Source organism: Strix aluco, chromosome Z, assembly GCF_031877795.1.
Source record: "Strix aluco isolate bStrAlu1 chromosome Z, bStrAlu1.hap1, whole genome shotgun sequence".
NCBI classification, from domain to species: domain Eukaryota; kingdom Metazoa; phylum Chordata; class Aves; order Strigiformes; family Strigidae; genus Strix; species Strix aluco.
In genome coordinates this window covers 46782091-46799487 of record NC_133971.1, presented here as the reverse complement: position 1 = coordinate 46799487, position 17397 = coordinate 46782091, and the positions used below count along the sequence as shown (strand labels likewise).

General features: G+C 34.3%; 1 protein-coding gene across 7 annotated transcripts in view; it reads left to right on the top strand.

Moving 5' to 3' along the window:
- The window catches only part of CSNK1G3 (casein kinase 1 gamma 3), a 90517-nt gene that overhangs the window by 33876 nt on the left and 39244 nt on the right, over positions 1-17397 (top strand). For 4 of the 7 annotated variants that reach the window (XM_074812078.1, XM_074812079.1, XM_074812082.1 and 1 more), the window contains exons 5-8: positions 355-424; positions 953-1008; positions 15193-15341; positions 16651-16885. In XM_074812078.1, coding sequence (XP_074668179.1) covers positions 355-424; positions 953-1008; positions 15193-15341; positions 16651-16885 — 510 coding nt within the window. The remainder of the gene's footprint in view (positions 1-354; positions 425-952; positions 1009-15192; positions 15342-16650; positions 16886-17397) is intronic. The other 3 variants (XM_074812081.1, XM_074812085.1, XM_074812080.1) reach the window with 1 other exon arrangement.

Sequence of the window (17397 nt, the reverse complement as noted above, 5' to 3'; positions counted from 1 at the left end):
TCTGTTAAACTGCCTATCAGTGCCACCTTTTGAGAGCTGTAAGGCACATCACCCACATACTTCAGACAGATTATTTTTTAAGTATTCCATTGTGGGTCTGTGATTTGACTTGGATGTTGGACCACAGTCCTGTGGAGCAATACAAGTTGTAAATGTCCCTGTACACTGTAGTCTCACCTGACTGAGGTTTAGGTTCCTTAGTTTCTTAATTAAGTAAGTTTGGAAGAAACATTCAAATGTTTCACATAACTTGGAAGCAGTAGGGTTAGTTTGGCTGATAGTAGGTTAGTGTATTAGTTTTTAGGCTTTGGCAGAGAGGCTTTGTTTTAAATGTTGTTTTTGTTTTTAAATCAGGAGCCAATGAAGTCGAGAGCACCACAGCTACATTTGGAATACAGATTCTACAAGCAGCTAGGATGTGGAGGTAAAAAGCAGTGTCATGCATTTTACTGTGATGTAATCCAGGATCAATTTTTGATGGAAGTTTTCTGATTTAGGGGTATAAATCTATTTAATAAAATGTCCCTAGTTACTTTAAGCAGAAAAGAGCCCCATGAGTCAGTAGATTAAAGCATACATTTTTCTAGTATTGTAAGACTTTTATTCTACTCTTTATAGTATGTCTATGAAATCATAAGAATATTTAATGTCTTAAATATCACAGAATTTGTGTGCATATGGGTATACCTTAAACTGTAAACTAAGCAGTCTTAGACTATTCCCAGTGCGTTCTCTTCGAATGAAGACTATAAATGACCAAACGGCTAATCTGCTAATCGTTTTTTAAGTTATGATATTTAAATAGATTCAGTCTCAGTTTTACATCACTTCCACTGATAAGTGTATATGGGTGCTTACTAGTTTTAAGTCTCTTAAATACTTTTAAAAAAAATTAAGTGCAGTTTAAGAGTTGAATTTCTCATTTTGCTCTCTTTGGTGCTTTTACACCCAGAAATACTCTTATGATGGTCCCTTCAATGATCCAGTTATCACATTTTGCTTTTATAGGTGAGCAATACCTAAACCTTCTCACGTATTTTTGTGCTGTTCACAAAACTGTATATAGTCAGCAAGATGTGAGGCTTCTTAAACTAGGAAACTGGGTACAAACCTTTTCTAAATCGGTTATACCCTAGGAAAAAAATCTTATGATATCTTTTCCTTGAAAATGTTCCTTTAATTCCTTGAGTAGTTTTTCACAGGTCATGTAGTTAGTTACTTTTTCCATTTTTTATTAATATAGAACTTAATTGTATAAAATGGAGTGCTGGTAGTTATTTTCTACATGCACATTCATTTGTTTTTTTCTATCAAAGGTGGTGTAAGTGTGATTTCCAAGTTATGCTTAACTACAGTAAAATACTACTTAAACTGAAAAGTCATCTGCAAGTCAGGGATTACAAAATGAATATGCCCATACCACTTTCATTTTGTTGCCTTGTATATATGTGTTATGATGAATTTAAATACTTTTAAAATGCTTTCACTTTCAAAAAGTCAGAATCATATGTTCTATGATGCACAGACTTGATAGTGTTTAGTTAGGTAGCGTTCAACATTTTGTGCTCTTCTTTAAAGACCCTCACCAGGGAAACATACTTTCATATAGAACGTTTTTTGGTGCTGTAGTATGAATGCTCTGGAGCCAGGAATCTTTAAAGATAAGTCTTTGCAAGACATGACATTGTCTATTTCTGTTCATAGGTGGAAAATTAAGTTGCAGAATGTCAAGTTGAAATGTTGAGTCTCGTATGTTTACTAATTAGAGAAAGTCATCAGGGTATAATGTCTATTTCTTTGTTGGTAGTTGTGAATCATCAGCATACACTAGACTAGCATTGTGAAATAGTAAATCTTAATTGCTTAACTACTGGGACACCCCAACCCACAAGTTAGGGACATTACCCACCTGTGAAAACCAAGGTTGAACTATCTAAAATTGTGAAATAGCTGTGTATTGGAGGTAAGAATAAAGCTGTAAATACAGGTTCAGACTGCAGAAAATAAGCAAGGCTTCTCAGAGGTAGGAACCCTTATGGAAATATTTCTTGGGAAAAAAATGTCTTAACAAATGTAACTTTGTTTTTGTTTACTGAATAAGACTGGGGGAGTGTTTAAGAATGTAGGCAAGTCAAGGTTAGTCTGCTTCACTTCAGATATCATTCAGTCTTTGTAACCCTATTTGTTGCTTGCAATGAGTTTTATCACTTTCTCTGTTGTCTTACTGAAGTACTGTAAGGGAGAATGATCTCTCAGATTCTTTGCATGAAGATGAGGAGACGTTTGGGATGAAAACAAGATGATAATGCTGATGAGTTACTAGCCGTCTTCAGTATTTATGAACCACCTTGTTATAGACCTCCTCTGTTTTCGAAGGAACCTGCTTGTATTTCAAGAGTGAAAGCCTCACCCCAGCAGGCATAGAACTCCTTTTTGACTCTTGTCTGAATTTCTCAGGCTCCCCGCTTGAGACTTACTTTAATGGGTTTTGTGGGAAAGACTCATCATGAAGAAGGTAGTATTCATGCTTCTGTCTTGTTAGAGAAGTTTAAAATTTGCTAATTCTTTCTGCAACACTCTCCCTTTGCAGGAGTTGGACCCTCAAGCCCAGGAAGTTATGCAGCCGAAGGGTCTTCTAGAAAAAAAGAAATGCTGTGTTCTGTAGTTTCTGTAATTGGGTTTACTGATTTTTCATGACGTGTGTTTGCTGTCAAGTGTAGATTTAAGGTATTTTGTCACATGGACAGTTACAAAACATAGTGGTGGAAAGTTGATGGACCAGGCAATAAATTTAGGAAGCAACTAATCCTTCCTATGTAGAACCAGGAGTTACTAGAGATGTTATGCCAGATGTAGATAGTGTTGCTTTATGGGCAGTGGTTGTATTTTTGTCAGAGAGTAAATTGAAGGAAGTGTATCTTCATTGTGCAAGTGGCAGAAGAGTCCATAGCTATTACTGCTGGAAGAAATTTGAAGTTTAGTAATTGTGAGCAGACAGGTTTCTGTGAAAAGTAATTACTTGCTGTACTAGGAATTCTAGTTGTCTGGAGTCTTCCAAGCTCCTAAAAATCCACATTTGCAGGCTTTATTAATAATGATAAAGTATTCTTTTCCTTAGCTGTTTTTGTTTATTCACACAAAAGTTTTTGTAATTTGGCTGATAGCTTTATACCTGAGTGTGTACCGCTTATTTTGCGTTTAATTGTATGAGATAGCTTTTCCACTTGTTCTCCTCATGTATACATGCATACATGTGTATTAATAGCAAATTACTACTGAAAAATAGTTTCAGAAGCAACTGGTGGAAAGGGAATAGTGTTCCTTTCTTTCCCAATTTTGTAAGCAGAGCCATTATTTCCTATAAACAAAACTTCATTTTTCACAAATAAGAACTATTAATTCCACAGGTTTTACTATAAAGACTCACATTTAGTGTGAAATAACCTGAAGCTTAAGGGGTAAAATACTTGCAGCCCTTGTGAAATCCCAGTTTATTTGGGGGTGACATGGGAAGGAGGGAGAGGCATTAACCATGTGGATCAACAGTTCTGGAAGAAAATTAGGTTATTTTCCTGAAATATCTTCCTGAAAGCAAGTAAAGAAAATGTTATTGGGCAACAGATTATTTTACCTTCTAAGCCTTTTTAATAGAGTATCTTAGTACTTCTGATCTTGTGAGTGCCCTTGAAAAAAAGCAAATACGCTTTTTACTGAACATGCCTGTGAGTGTGTACTGAACATGCATGTAGGTGTTTGTCAGGAAAAAATGTAAAGAATTCTTCTTGAACAAGAAACATTTTATGTACTTTTGGGCTTGTTTCAAAGCATTTTTAATTATTCAGGGGAATGGGGAATGGATCTGAAACTTATTAAAAATAGTTCATGAACTGGTTTAAAGGTGTGGCTTATTTTAGTCACATCACTATTTAGCTTTCGTATAAGTTTTATATACCGATAGAGGTTTTTACTTCTTTTCTGCCATAATTTTGTCATTCAGTAACTGAACATGCTCTCCTCATGAAGTTTGAGATCATTTAGTCAATATGCAGGAATTCCTAGTCAACTGAATGAGCAACCTACAGATGGAGTTTAAAATATCTTTAATTCTAACAAAATTTTAGTTAAAATTGTTTTTCTTAATATCCAAGTATGAATGATAAGAAAGACCGATACATTCTCATAAGTGCAGTACAACAAATAAAAATGTAGCTGAATTCTTACCTGAAATTACACTAAGACTTTTAGAACAAGTAGAAAACAGTTTTGTGGGTTTTATTGATTTTTGTGTTCATTTTCAATGCTATTAATCTTTCTCCTCATGGTGAGAAGATGAACTGTAGATTTATTTCATGTGCTATGGCCATAATTTTACTGCATCTCAATTCAGTGTAGTTCCTACTAGGAGGAACTGAGGGGGGAACTGCTGGTTCAATTTGCGTATTGAGGAATAAACCTGAGGATTTTTTTAGTGTGGGATTTCTTCAATTTAAAAACCTTGTTGGTGAAAACTTTTAAAATGCTTTTATTTCTTTGACAGGTAGGTATTTATGGTATGGTTCAGTTCCTTCTGCAATAAGGAGTCTGTGTATATATTAAAGAAGTTATGTACTGTTATGTGTTGAAGAGCATAAAAACTGTTCAACTTCTATTGTCTGAGTTTTCTAAAGTCTTTTAATAAGCCTGTGGGTCATGGATCTTAATGTCTGGAAGTCTTTACAAGTGAATGAGGACTCTTTTGTACTTACCTAGCTGACAAGTGAAACAAAAGAATGGCCAGCGAGTCCTGCTGCTTAACCTGCTTTAGTAGAGCTTGTGTCTGCGATGCTGCTGTTTTACTAAGAGCAGACTGTTAACTGTAGTACCTGACTATATCAAGAAGGTGTATCCATTGTTCAATTTTAGTTTTTCATTTGAGGTCATTTTTGAAAGAGACAAAGACCTGGTCAGCTGTGGATTATCCTACTTCTGAAACTGCTGCATTGATGTTCTGGAGAAGGCAGATGCTTAATACTCTTAATGGTATTTTATTTTTCTTAATTTTTGAACTTCTGTTCTTTTAGCTGAAGTCTAACACTTAAGACTCTTAAAACTGGCAGTCAAACACTTCTCTTACAGGGTGACTATTGGCCAGTTTATGCCTAAGATATGTATTTGTGTACTATGGAAAAAGGTATTGTATTTTAAAAGGTTACGGCCAGTGTGAAATGAATGTTAAGTATTGCATTCTGTACATGAGAATCTTTTTCCTGGTTTGGTACTAACAGTTATGTGGTAAATGTGCTCTGCATTGCTTACTAAAAATGTATTTTTCAGTTTTGAGGTCATGAGAGCCTGACTTAGATGTAGCAGAACCATGCTACTTGGACAGTGGTGATGAAAAGGTTGTTGTTGGATTAGTGGTTGAAGAAGATTGCAGTGCTGGCATAATGTGATTTTGGAAGATACAGAAATGTTCCTAGTTCACTTGTGTATGTATTGGCTACTAAATGCTGTTAGTGTGAGAAAGAGTAATCTTGAAGTTGCAGCCAGGGAAGCATGAAGCATTTGTGCATAGTGGTTGGCTGCTGTTGTAGAGGATTGGACTCTTCTCACCATTTTCATCATCAAGCTTAGTAGAATATTTATTTCAGCATTTCGAGCATATCAAGATTCTCCAGATGGTGTTTTGGTTTGGGAATGTAGCAGAGTCAGTTTTAAATACTCTGAATTTCTGATTTTTTTTCAGCTCGAGATTGTACCTTGTAACAAAGAAGTGTTCGTTATACACAATTTAATATTGACTGTAGGGTAGATGTTGCTGTTCATAGGTTTTTCCTTGTTTTCTGTGTGGAAAAGGTGTTTGTGCTAAAGGACAAGAATGAAATTCTGTACTTCAGTGTTCTGTGCTTTTTCCTGTAGGTGAAGACAAAAATATTTATGGTAATAAAAATATGTTTCTTCATCTAATTTCAGTTCAGACCAGCTTGAGAGTGTGTGTGTGATTTGAAGGTTCAGTGACACCTTTTCAATTTTTCTATATACTGAATAGAGTTGTATAAAATTCATGAGGCAGATATTGGCACTGAAAGGAAGTCTATCTTTTGTATTTGAGGTAGTCATAAGTGATTTTTTTTTTTTTTAATCTTTCATTGGGAGCCACTAAAAATACTACTTTTACATGGTAGGAGACAAAGGGATTTCAGATAGCTATTGAGATCACCTCTAGCTCATCCCCTGGGCCATAGCTACTCTGCTTTCCACTTCAGACTGTGGAAGAAAATGTGACTTCATCACAGTGTATCAGCATCTGTGCTCTCCTGTAACTCTTCCCAAGACAAAATTATCATCACTTTATTATGATCTCTTAATTCCTTTCTCAACTGGTAGATTGTAATTTATATACTAGGTTGATATTCTACCATATCATGAGGAAGTATCTCAGTAACAAGTCTGCTTGATTGCAGCGCTGGAAGTAAATTGTTGCTAAATTTATGTGGCAAGTGATCATTTTTGTTTATGGATCTTATAGAAACAATGGAAAATAACTTATCCCATTGTATATTTTTAAAAATATTTTGGGAATAGCATCCTGCACTTGCTGTTACTATAGGATGAAAATCATGGAAGTTGCCAGGGTTCGAAGTGAGTTAGAAGATTTTTTTACAGGTACTCTAATGCAATGTATATATACAAACATATTAAGTAGTTGAATGTTATCAGTACTTAATTAAAGTGGTAATAATTTACTAGAGCTTCAGATTTTAAAGTATAATTTCATTTCTAAGTGCAGTATGTTTCAAACAATCAGTAACAATTAAAATTGGAGACAGAATGCCTAGCTGTTAACTATAAGAGCTAGCAAGTAACTTGGTTCAGGGTAGTCGTAGTTTTACATACGTAAATTATGTGTCATTATTTCTTATCTGTTTGTCAAGAGTTTCTCACTTTATAACCTGTCCATTTATCTTGTTAACAGTCATTCAGTATAAATGCAAAGTGGATTCTTGTAGTAACTTCCCATGAATGTTGCTTTGAGATATAGTCTTAGGTAGGTAGCTGACAATTTGCTCTTAAATTGAAAACTGAACTTTATTTCACTTTTAATTTTTTTTAGTAATGCTGTCCTGCTTTATTACTTCTGTTCTACTTCGCGATTATGTAGAAGAATAAATAATAAGCAGTTGTGTTTTTTTAATCTCTATTAAATAATAAAAATATAGGGTGGGTGAACTTAGAAAATCATGCTTTATGCTTAATTAAACAATTTATTATTAAAAGCACTTAAACTGAATGAAATAATGAAACTCTTGACTGAAGAGGTGTCTGTTCAGATGCACTGTTAATCTGTGTACTGATGACTGTTAGGGTTTTGCTGTGAGCTGTTTGGGGAAAAAGCTAACCGGGTTTTGAGTTCCATTGCTGCCAATATACTTTAACAGGAAGGTTGAGCTGCTCAATTATTAATGTGAATATGCTAATAATTATGTTTAACTGAATAAACGATGATAATTATGTTTATTTTTCTAAGTACAGTCCAACAAAAACTGTAAGAAATGTTGCTGGCAGTTTTTCTTGTTTTATGCAGTCCTTTCTAGCATTTGGCTTAAGGAAATGTACAGAATTTTCTCAATTATATTTAAAAGAATTTTTTTCCCTAGATTAAATTCAAGAGATCTGGTAAGACCGGCAGCTGCGTAAATTTAAATATAGCTTAGGAATGCACATGTTAATATTTGAGTAACAATAATTACTTACCAGAAGAAACCTGGCAGTATACAGAAATTTGTATTGATTTTGGAATGTGATATCACACACAGATTACAGAGATTAATCAGTGTTTTTCATAGAAAATATAATAGATAGCGGTAATTGTGAGGGAGACTCGACAGTATGGTTCACAGAACATTGCGAATGTTAGATAAATGAATATTTGTTTTAATAAGGCTTATAATAAAAATGCATTTCTAACTCTGACTCTGTTTTAGTAATGTAAATAACTAGTTATATTTTAATGGAAAAAGCTTACTGTTATATTATTTTTTCTTATATTTGCAAACATATTCTTATATTTGTAAATAAGAAATGTAGTTTAAGTGTGTTGTGCATGCCTCCAACATGGCATTTTAGCAGTGCTGAAGTCATATTGCTTATATAATGTTTCATTCCATATTTAGAGTTTTACAGTGCATAGATGACCTTGGTTTCAGTAGCCATGAAGTGCTACATTTCCAGAGATTGTATGGCTTTCTGTGTATGCTGCTTTGGTTTTGTGCATGCTGCTTTGGTTCAAGTCAAAAACCACAAATGGCACTATCCTATATTTTATGATCACTTACTTTCAGAGGATTCAGGCCAGATTCTGTAGTTTTAGTACAGAATATTTGTGTTTGTGACAGTTGTTGAATTGCATCCTTCACAGCGTACCAGTACAAATGTGCCATGGAAGATGGCTGTTACTGCAGATCTTCAGTCTGCTCAGTTCAGGGTATTTTGCTTGTGTCCAGTGAATATGAAAATGAAAACTACATATGAAAATTAAAACTACAGATAAAAGGCAGTGGGGCATAGGAAGCTGAACACAAAACGGCTTGTTCTGCAAGTGCAATCTTATGTATTTTACTGCCATTTATGGATCTGATTTAACAGACAATCTAAACAGCAAGATATAACGCAAATAGCATCAGTAGCTGTGATTCTTGACTGGCTTAGAGGAAACTCTAAAAGGAAACTAATATTACAAGAAACTGAAAAGCACTGAAAAGCTGCTTACTTGCTTAATAGCTTTACAAACTTAGATTGTATCTATATTTTGTCAAGATATGGCTCAAAATTAAGTCAGTGGTTGATTTGGAACACAAGGTTAAGTGCAGTTGGTATTGCCATTGACTTGTGTTACATACTACTTCGACAGTCTTTGCTTATTTATCAAGCTGTTCTTTTCTGAATGAGGACACAGACATGCAGTAATTGAAGGTACTATGTAGTATCTGTGTTAATGCAAGTAGCTGGAATTTTTAAAATGGGGATCTGTGTTCATCCTAGTTGTTATGTATATTTGTTGTTGTTTAACCCCAGCCAGCAACTAAGCACCACACAGCTGCTTGCTTACTCAACTCCCTGCAGTGGGATGGGGGAGTGAATCAAAAGAGGAAAAATGAAGAAAACTCATGGGTTGAGATAAAGACCATTTAATAGGTAAAGTGAAAGCTGTGCATGCAACAAAGCAAAAGAAGGAATTCATTCACGGCTTCCCATTGGCAGGCAGGTGTTCAGTCACCTCCAGGGAAGCAGGTTTCCATCTTGTGTAATGGTTACTTGGGAAGACAAATACCATCACTCTGAACATCTGCCCCTTCCTTCTTCCCCCAGCTTTATATGCTGAGCATGACGTCATATGGTATGGGACATCCCCTTGGTCAGTTGGTGTCAGCTATCCTGGCTGTGTCCCCTCCCAACTTCTTGTGCACCCCCAGCCTACTCGCTGGTGGGGTGGTGTGAGAAGCAGAGAAGGCCTTGGCTCTGTGTAAGCACTGCTCAGCAGTGAGTTAAACATCCCTGTTTGGTCCACACTGTTTTCAGCACAAATCCAAAACAGCCCTATACTACCTACTATGAAGAAAATTAACTGTATCCCAGCCAGAACCAGCCCAATATTGCATGAGATAATTGCAGTGAACAGCATACGTGGCCTCAGGCTTAAATAAGGTTTGATACTGAAGTCTTTGAAAAAGATAGCAGCAAAGGTGTATAATGGTTATGAACTAGGAATAATGTACTTGATTTTCTTTATTTTAAAGCTGTTTCACAGATACAGTTGTAGTCTACTAATGGTGTTTCCTTTTATTGTAATGTTTTTACTTTGGCATTGTTGTAGGGTAAGTCACACATGTCAGCTTTAAAAACTCTCTGGACATCATGTACCTAAACATGGTGGATTAAAGCTTTTGAGTGATAAACCAGTCTTGACAGATGACAGAGGTGGTTCTATTCAGTAACTCATTACTCGGTGCGAAGAAGCTGGGAACAGGAGAAAAGAAAACAACACTTGTTTTCCTTTTCTTCTCTCTGAATGTGAACCAAAGTATAAATCTGGCTTACTAATAGTGAAATACTGGAACGATTGCAGTGTATACAGTTATGAAAAAAACGCATAACTGGAGGATATGTGCTCCTTATTTGATATTTTGATTATTATTTTCATAATATTTTCTTAATTTGATGCACAATTTTATCACATGATAATTTATGCAGAATACTTAATGCAGTTTTCTTGATCCAATAAACACAAGGTGGTAGTTAGCTTTTCAAGAAATTCTTCTTGAAAATTATCTCTTATAAGGAGAAGTGTCAGCTCTGTCTCTTTCTGTGTTAGCATTAGTAGCATTATCTTCAATGTATGGTTTCTTTGTGGGAATCGTTTTAAGCAGCTTATCCATTTTGTGAGAGGTAGTTTAGTGAAAACTAGACAATATAATCCATAAAGCCACTTCATTGGGCACACGTAAACTGCAATAAGCCAATAGCGAGTGAATGAACAAGTACACTACTGTCATCATCTCTGCATTCCCACTTTTATGCGAGGATCTCTCCTGTGCATACCACATGTGACACAACCGTCTGACAGAGTGAGGGCAACTGTTTTTGTCCACAGGCAATTTTTTTCTTTGGCGGAAGAATAGGAAGTTACCTGTAACTTTATAGTGACATTAGTGTGACAAGCATGGAATTCAGCACATAATTTGGGGGGTGTGTGTGTGTACTTTTAAAAAGATTTTTGAGAACACGGCAGAAGCTGCATCAAGCTAATAGAAAGGGTTGAATAGTAATCAAAGTAATTATTGAGCAAGATACTTAAGAACACTGACTTCTTTAATTTCACAGAAAGAAGACTGGGATGTGTCTTTTTGCTTCCCAGTATTTCCTTATATTCTTACACCAAAGGGCTTCAATGGTTGAAGCCAGACTACTTAAAAATGGCAATAAAATACACATTCTTAATTGGCTAAGTATTGGAATATCCTGTCAACAAAAGGGTGAATTCCTCATTTTCTAGAAATGAAAGCTTCTTTGTTTTTTCTAAGCTGATTTATGTTTATATCTCTGTTGTGGGGAAAAAAATCTCAGGTACTCTTTATTAGTAACATGTAACTTTCTGACTCTTCTTCTGGAGATCTGGAGACATGAAATAACACAAATAACAGAATGATGTTAGGTTACTGTTCTTAAGGAAAAGCAGTAAGACTCTTTTGATTAAAAACAAACCCCCAAACTTCTAGTGCTTTGAACTGTTAATATGAGATGATTTTATAAACATGGGGAATTTTAGACATAATACTGCATATCTGCCTTGCAGAAGTTAGTAACAGCATGTTAACCACATGGGGTATTCTAGAATTTTCATCTAATGAGAGGATCAAGTGTTGTAGGTAGAGTAAGTATTATTCTTGCCATGTTAAAATGAGATGCTGAACTGCTATCTCTCTGCCCTGGACCTATACTTAACAGGAGTTTCTGTGGTGCTTTCATGATATGATAGGGTAGAATAAAATGTTAAAGGTTGGTTTTGACATCCATAAACACATTTCTGAAATCGGCAGCTGCCTACAAGTCTGACATCACAAATTCCTTTCTGCTAACATGTAGACATGCAAACGAGTTCTAGAAATCTAGACAAAGCTCAGAAGTGTTCTGTCTTTATCTTTGAAGGGCCTTTAATATTTTAAAATGTTATAAAGAGACACAGAGCAGATGCAGTGGTAATGGAGGAAACTAACTTCTATTCAGAATATTTTGGAGTTAATGTTTTTAAACATGCAAATAGATGAACAGAGATTCTCAGAATATTGTCTCAGGCTATTACAAGTGGTGCTCCTTCTTTCAAATTCCCAAGTGCTTTTCTTCTTTCTGTGTTCAGGTGGTTGGGGTTTTGTGGTTTTTTTGACTGATGTTTCTGTACATCTGTTGGATAACTTAATTTGCTGCTGCAGATACATCCACATTTCTATGTGCAATTCCACCAAAGCAGAAAGTGGAGGCAGAAAGTTTGAATTCTAGAGTTATGATATTCCCTTCTGTGTACAAACGTCTTTTCTGATCCATTATCTGATAATTAGGGATGATCTTTTTAAAATTAAAACCACTATCTTGTACCATGTTCTGATATAGTGTGCAATGTGGTCTATGCTCCTTCATTAGTATCAATAAGCTACTCCTGTGAAGTCTTTCTGAAATCAGTGTGATTATGCATGTTAGGTGTATTAGTATAGATATGGGTATAATTATACATATTTGAAAAATAAATGGAGGTTCTAGTCTTCAGAAGACTGAACAGTTAAATATTAGTATAGGTATGGGTATGATTACACGTTTAAAAAACATGGAAGCTCTAGTCTTCAGAAAATTGAACAGTTAGACTGGATTTTTTTAGGGGTTATGTTTTCGTTATTCTCAGTTGAAGAAAATGGGATCAGTGAATATGGTCTTAAACATGATGCAATCATTTGTTTTTAGTTTTGCTAAAATAGTAAGTTGTTTTGTTTTACCCAAAGCTGTAGTGGACACAATTACAGATCTGTGCCCTAAGTGTAATAGGTAGCATTATAGTAAGGTATGAAAAACTTGAGACTTGATGTAGCTCAAAAAACACCCAGAGTTAGAGATGTTTTAATTTTTAAATTTAGATGTGATCTACAGAGAAGGAAGGCAAAATACACTATTTCATTAGGGTATTCTGAGAATAGAATTTGTTGTTCTGTATTGTAACAATGGACACCACAGAAGAAGGTCACATGAAAGGAGAAATACTTTTTCAGTGTTGAATATTTAGAATAAATAAGAAAGACAATACATACTGAAACACAAAAAATATCTGGAAGAATTGGCTTGCTTGAGTGAACAAAATTTATTCTGTTGAATGAGGAAAAGGTTCTGTGCATATGGGGAAGTACAAGATGAATAGAGGTAGTGTTACCAAGTTATTTTTAATTATGCAGTCATACAACACATATGTACAAAAAAGCAAAAGTAAAATTTGATAATAAGGCTTTGAATATTGATATTTTCAAACTTCTGGATTGCCTGGCTTCTTAAGGCAGGTGTTTATATAAAGCTATAAAGTCCAGAAGTGCAAAATATTTTTGTATTAATTTTTGGAATATATGTGGTGCTCATCGTTCATAAAGTATATATAAGAATTATATGAAAATGAAAATAGAGCGTGGCATTATTGCTATGTAATTGTAAGTGCAGTGCTTGAAAATATTAAAGAACATTTCTAGTCTTGATGCCTGCATTTATTTTGTCAAATATTCTTTCAGGAAGCAGTTTCTAATGAAGCGGGTGATTATGTGCACTGCTAACTTAAACTGGAAGTTGATTATGTCTCTACTGAAGGTTTAGATATCTCTGATTTGTTAAACGTATTTAACTGATTCTCATGCTGTGCCAGGAGAGGCCTTGTTATATGGACATGCTTGTTATGGTTCTGCTCAGGGGAAAAAACAGAAGTAATTTTTTCAGGTAGCATGTAGTTTTGCTGGCCTAAGCTGTGCACATCAGGAGACCTTTGTTCAATGATTCCGGTAACAGACTAGACAGTAAGGGAATGATCTCAGTGTAATGCATATGACTTTTAGCCCTAGTTTTCAAGACGTTTATGGCCTTGGTATCACCAGCTGGCTGAGGAAATGTGTACTGTTAAGTATGTGTTCCTGCCAGTGTTTGTGGAGTGCCGCCTTAGAAAACCCAACAAAAATAAATTTTTCAACGCCTTAGTACGGTATTAGTTTTTTATATTTTTTTATGAACAACAAATTAACGTATTCTTCATGTGTTTTGTGTTGGAGAATAACACCTATGTTACATAAGGAAAACTGTTAGACTTGGAAATAAGGTATCAGAATGACAGTTCACATTTTAGACTCCATACAACATTAGAAAACAAATGTAGCTTTAACACTAAATTTTCCTTTTGCTCTTCTAGGTAGATGTATTTTATACCTGTTTACTAACTGAACATGCAGTAGGATATTTTTGTTCCCATACATTGTGTTTGGAAATGATGCATGTTTCGTTCTGAACTTAATTTTTATTTTAATAGTTTTCTAAGTTTAAAAAAAAGCCCAAACACAAAAACTTAAAAAATAGTGTTTGTTACTTTAAAATTTTAAATGTGAAATTGTGTTTTATTCAAGTATCTTACTCTTCTAAATAATTTTAATGATTTGACTGTAAGAACAGAATTTAATGGATTCTGTCTGGACATCAATTTTTGAAAGAATTTAAGAAGTTAAGGGTGGTGTCTGGTGTGATACTTCACAAGTGAAATCAGGGTGAATCTTTATAATAGGCTCCCATTGAGACTTCTGAAAATTCCCTATGTCATCTGTTCTTACGGATACATAAAAAAAATTCCTGTCCTTCATATAGTTTGAATCAATAAATTGCAGTCTACCACACATTTTACTAGAAATCTAGGGTTTATTTTTAAAAAACCAAACTTCTACTCTGTGGTGTTTAGTTTTTTAATGGGCTAGCTTGCATTTAAGAAGGATGGGGTTTTTATGTGTTATCTAAACAGAAACCAAAAATAATGGAGGAAGAGAAGACAGGAGAAGCCTTCCAGTGCAAATTTAAGTAGAAAACACTTGTATTTTGAAAAAAATTAATACTAACTAGTGATGACTACAACTGTTTGTCATCTATAGTATTCTTATTTTGATCATGTATTTAAAACTTGACTTAAGGTCTCATTAAACTTGAGGATTCATTAATCTCTCTTTGATTTTTAAATTATTTCTAAAGATAATGTGGCTTTATTCCTGGATGTATGTTTGTCATGACCTTAATTTAACAAGTTTAGTTTAAATCCCTATTTTTTTTGAAAAGGAGCTTATTTAAACCTCTCTACATAACTTTTTAAAATCCTGTTTCAATTTACTGTTACAAAACCTAACAGATAGATCCTGATTTTTATTATTTTTTTAAATCTTCTACAAGTCAAACATGTAATATAAAATACTTAATGAAACTGGTACTATTGTCATGACTCCTGTTGTATGTTTTACTTGTAGCTTTTATGAGGTTTTGTTGTTTCTTTTGTGTGCAAAATGTATTTTTAACTTCAGATCAACTTGAAATCGAGTAGGAATTTTATTGGTATGTTCGTTAATCTTATTTAACCCTTTGTAATTACTTTGTATCTTCATTTTACAGATGGAATACCTCAGGTTTACTATTTTGGTCCATGTGGCAAATATAATGCTATGGTGCTAGAACTACTTGGACCTAGTCTGGAAGATTTATTTGACTTGTGTGGTAGGACATTTTCTCTTAAAACCGTTCTTATGATAGCCGTGCAGTTGGTAAGTAGAATAGATGTTAATTTGAGTGTTCATTAGAATAACTAAGTCAGTTTTCAGTGGATTAAATGCTTTCACTTAAGAGATTTGTACTTCCCATGTTTTAAATTGATACTGGTGGCTTCTAAAGACCCTGTGATAGAGTTTTAGCAGGAAGACTGTCTTATGTCACTTTAATTTACTTAGTGCTAGTTTTTCAAGAATCATCTCATGAATGTAGTTCCATTGTCTTCTGAGTTCTTATAATCACAACCTGAAATAATGAGTTTTAGGTTCATATACTCAGTTAAAAAGTCAACCTTCCTGAAATAAAAACAATTTTAATCCATTAATGGATGGTGGGACTCCTAAATAGCATAAACATTTTTCCTGGGCTTTCTTGTAAAGAAAACAAACAAAATAATCCCCCAAACTTTTCCAGAAATACTAAAATAGCACAAAATCATTCAATGAAGAAATCTTCCTTTTTTCTTTTTTTTAAGATTTCCTGATTTGTTTCCCACTCAAGGGTGGGTGGAAGTGGAAAGAGAGAGAAAGAGAAATAAGGCTTTGAATATTTCTTTTGATACAATGTGTTTTAAATAAGTCCTTATGAAATGATGATACTGAACCTCCACTTCCCTAAATAGGTAGTTTTTACCCATGAAGGGCAAAAATAGCTGTTTAAAACATGACTGTAATTGTATAACAGGCCTGCAAGTATAGACATATAGACATATTCAGCTTATTTGCAGCTAAAATGACAAAGTTTATTTTTTTAAATTGCTCAAATCATCACAGATCCAAAGATCATCTTTATTTAATACTTGCTGGTCCTTTCTGAGTATATAAATCTTGACAGAAGGTGATCCATCTAGAATGGAGGTTATATGCATAGCAGTGAACCTTCAGTACTTCTTTCATTTATACCTGTAATGTGTAATAGATCTACATGGAACTCTATTCACTGCTTGATGACATAATTTCTGGTTATAGTTTTAATGTGCACAAAACATACTTGGTGCCAGCTGTTCTTAAAGAAGATAACTTCTGTTATATACTGGTTCATGTCTAACGTCCACTGTAAAAGTTTCCAATACACAGTGTGGTGTATCTACTTAGGGGTTGTGTACAATTTCCATTGACTTTAACTGGGAGATACCTTTAAGAGTGTTGTGGTTTGAGCTCAGAGGGCCATAGCCCTTTGGTTTTGAGGTGATAGGAGGGATGATTGCCTTTTAAATATAAAGTCAGTGTAAGATACTTAGCTTCTACCACAATTTAATGTGGCAACCTGAAACTTAAACTTTCTGTTTTTTTTCTTTTATTAAAGATTTCTCGTATGGAATATGTCCATTCAAAGAACTTGATATACAGAGATGTAAAGCCTGAGAACTTCTTAATAGGACGACCTGGAAACAAAACCCAGCAAACTATTCATATTATAGACTTTGGGTTGGCAAAGGAGTACGTAGATCCAGAAACAAAGAAGCACATACCATATCGAGAACACAAGAGCCTTACAGGAACAGCTAGATACATGAGTATAAATACACATTTAGGAAAAGGTATGTGTGCTTTAAGTGCAGAAACAAGAATTCAACATCAGTAATTTGTCTAAAATCATCTTGTTTTCAAGTTGTAATTTTTCTCAGTCTGAAGTCATTAAGAACTGCAAGTTTTGCATACTATGCAAAATTATAGTTTGTCCTTATGAAAATACTATTAATGGGAATAAGTTTCTCTGGATTACTAATTATCATGGTCATGTCGCAGCAAACAATTGTTGTTTTTGGTAGATATACATAAAAGAAAGATAAGGTGTATCTTCCTGTATCATAACATCTTCATGGTCAGGAAGGAGATATGCCGATTAAAGATATCAAAATTAATAGATTGCAACAACATAGGTTTTCAATGCTACCTTACCAGTTTTTTGATCCCTTTGAAATACACCATGTAGTGGAATAAAAATAGCTTATATTTGATGCTGATTTCTTGATTATTTTTTTTTTAATGCTTATACTGTTTATGAGGCTTTGTCAGGGTAGTTACAGGTTATGGTAGTGTTGTAAATATG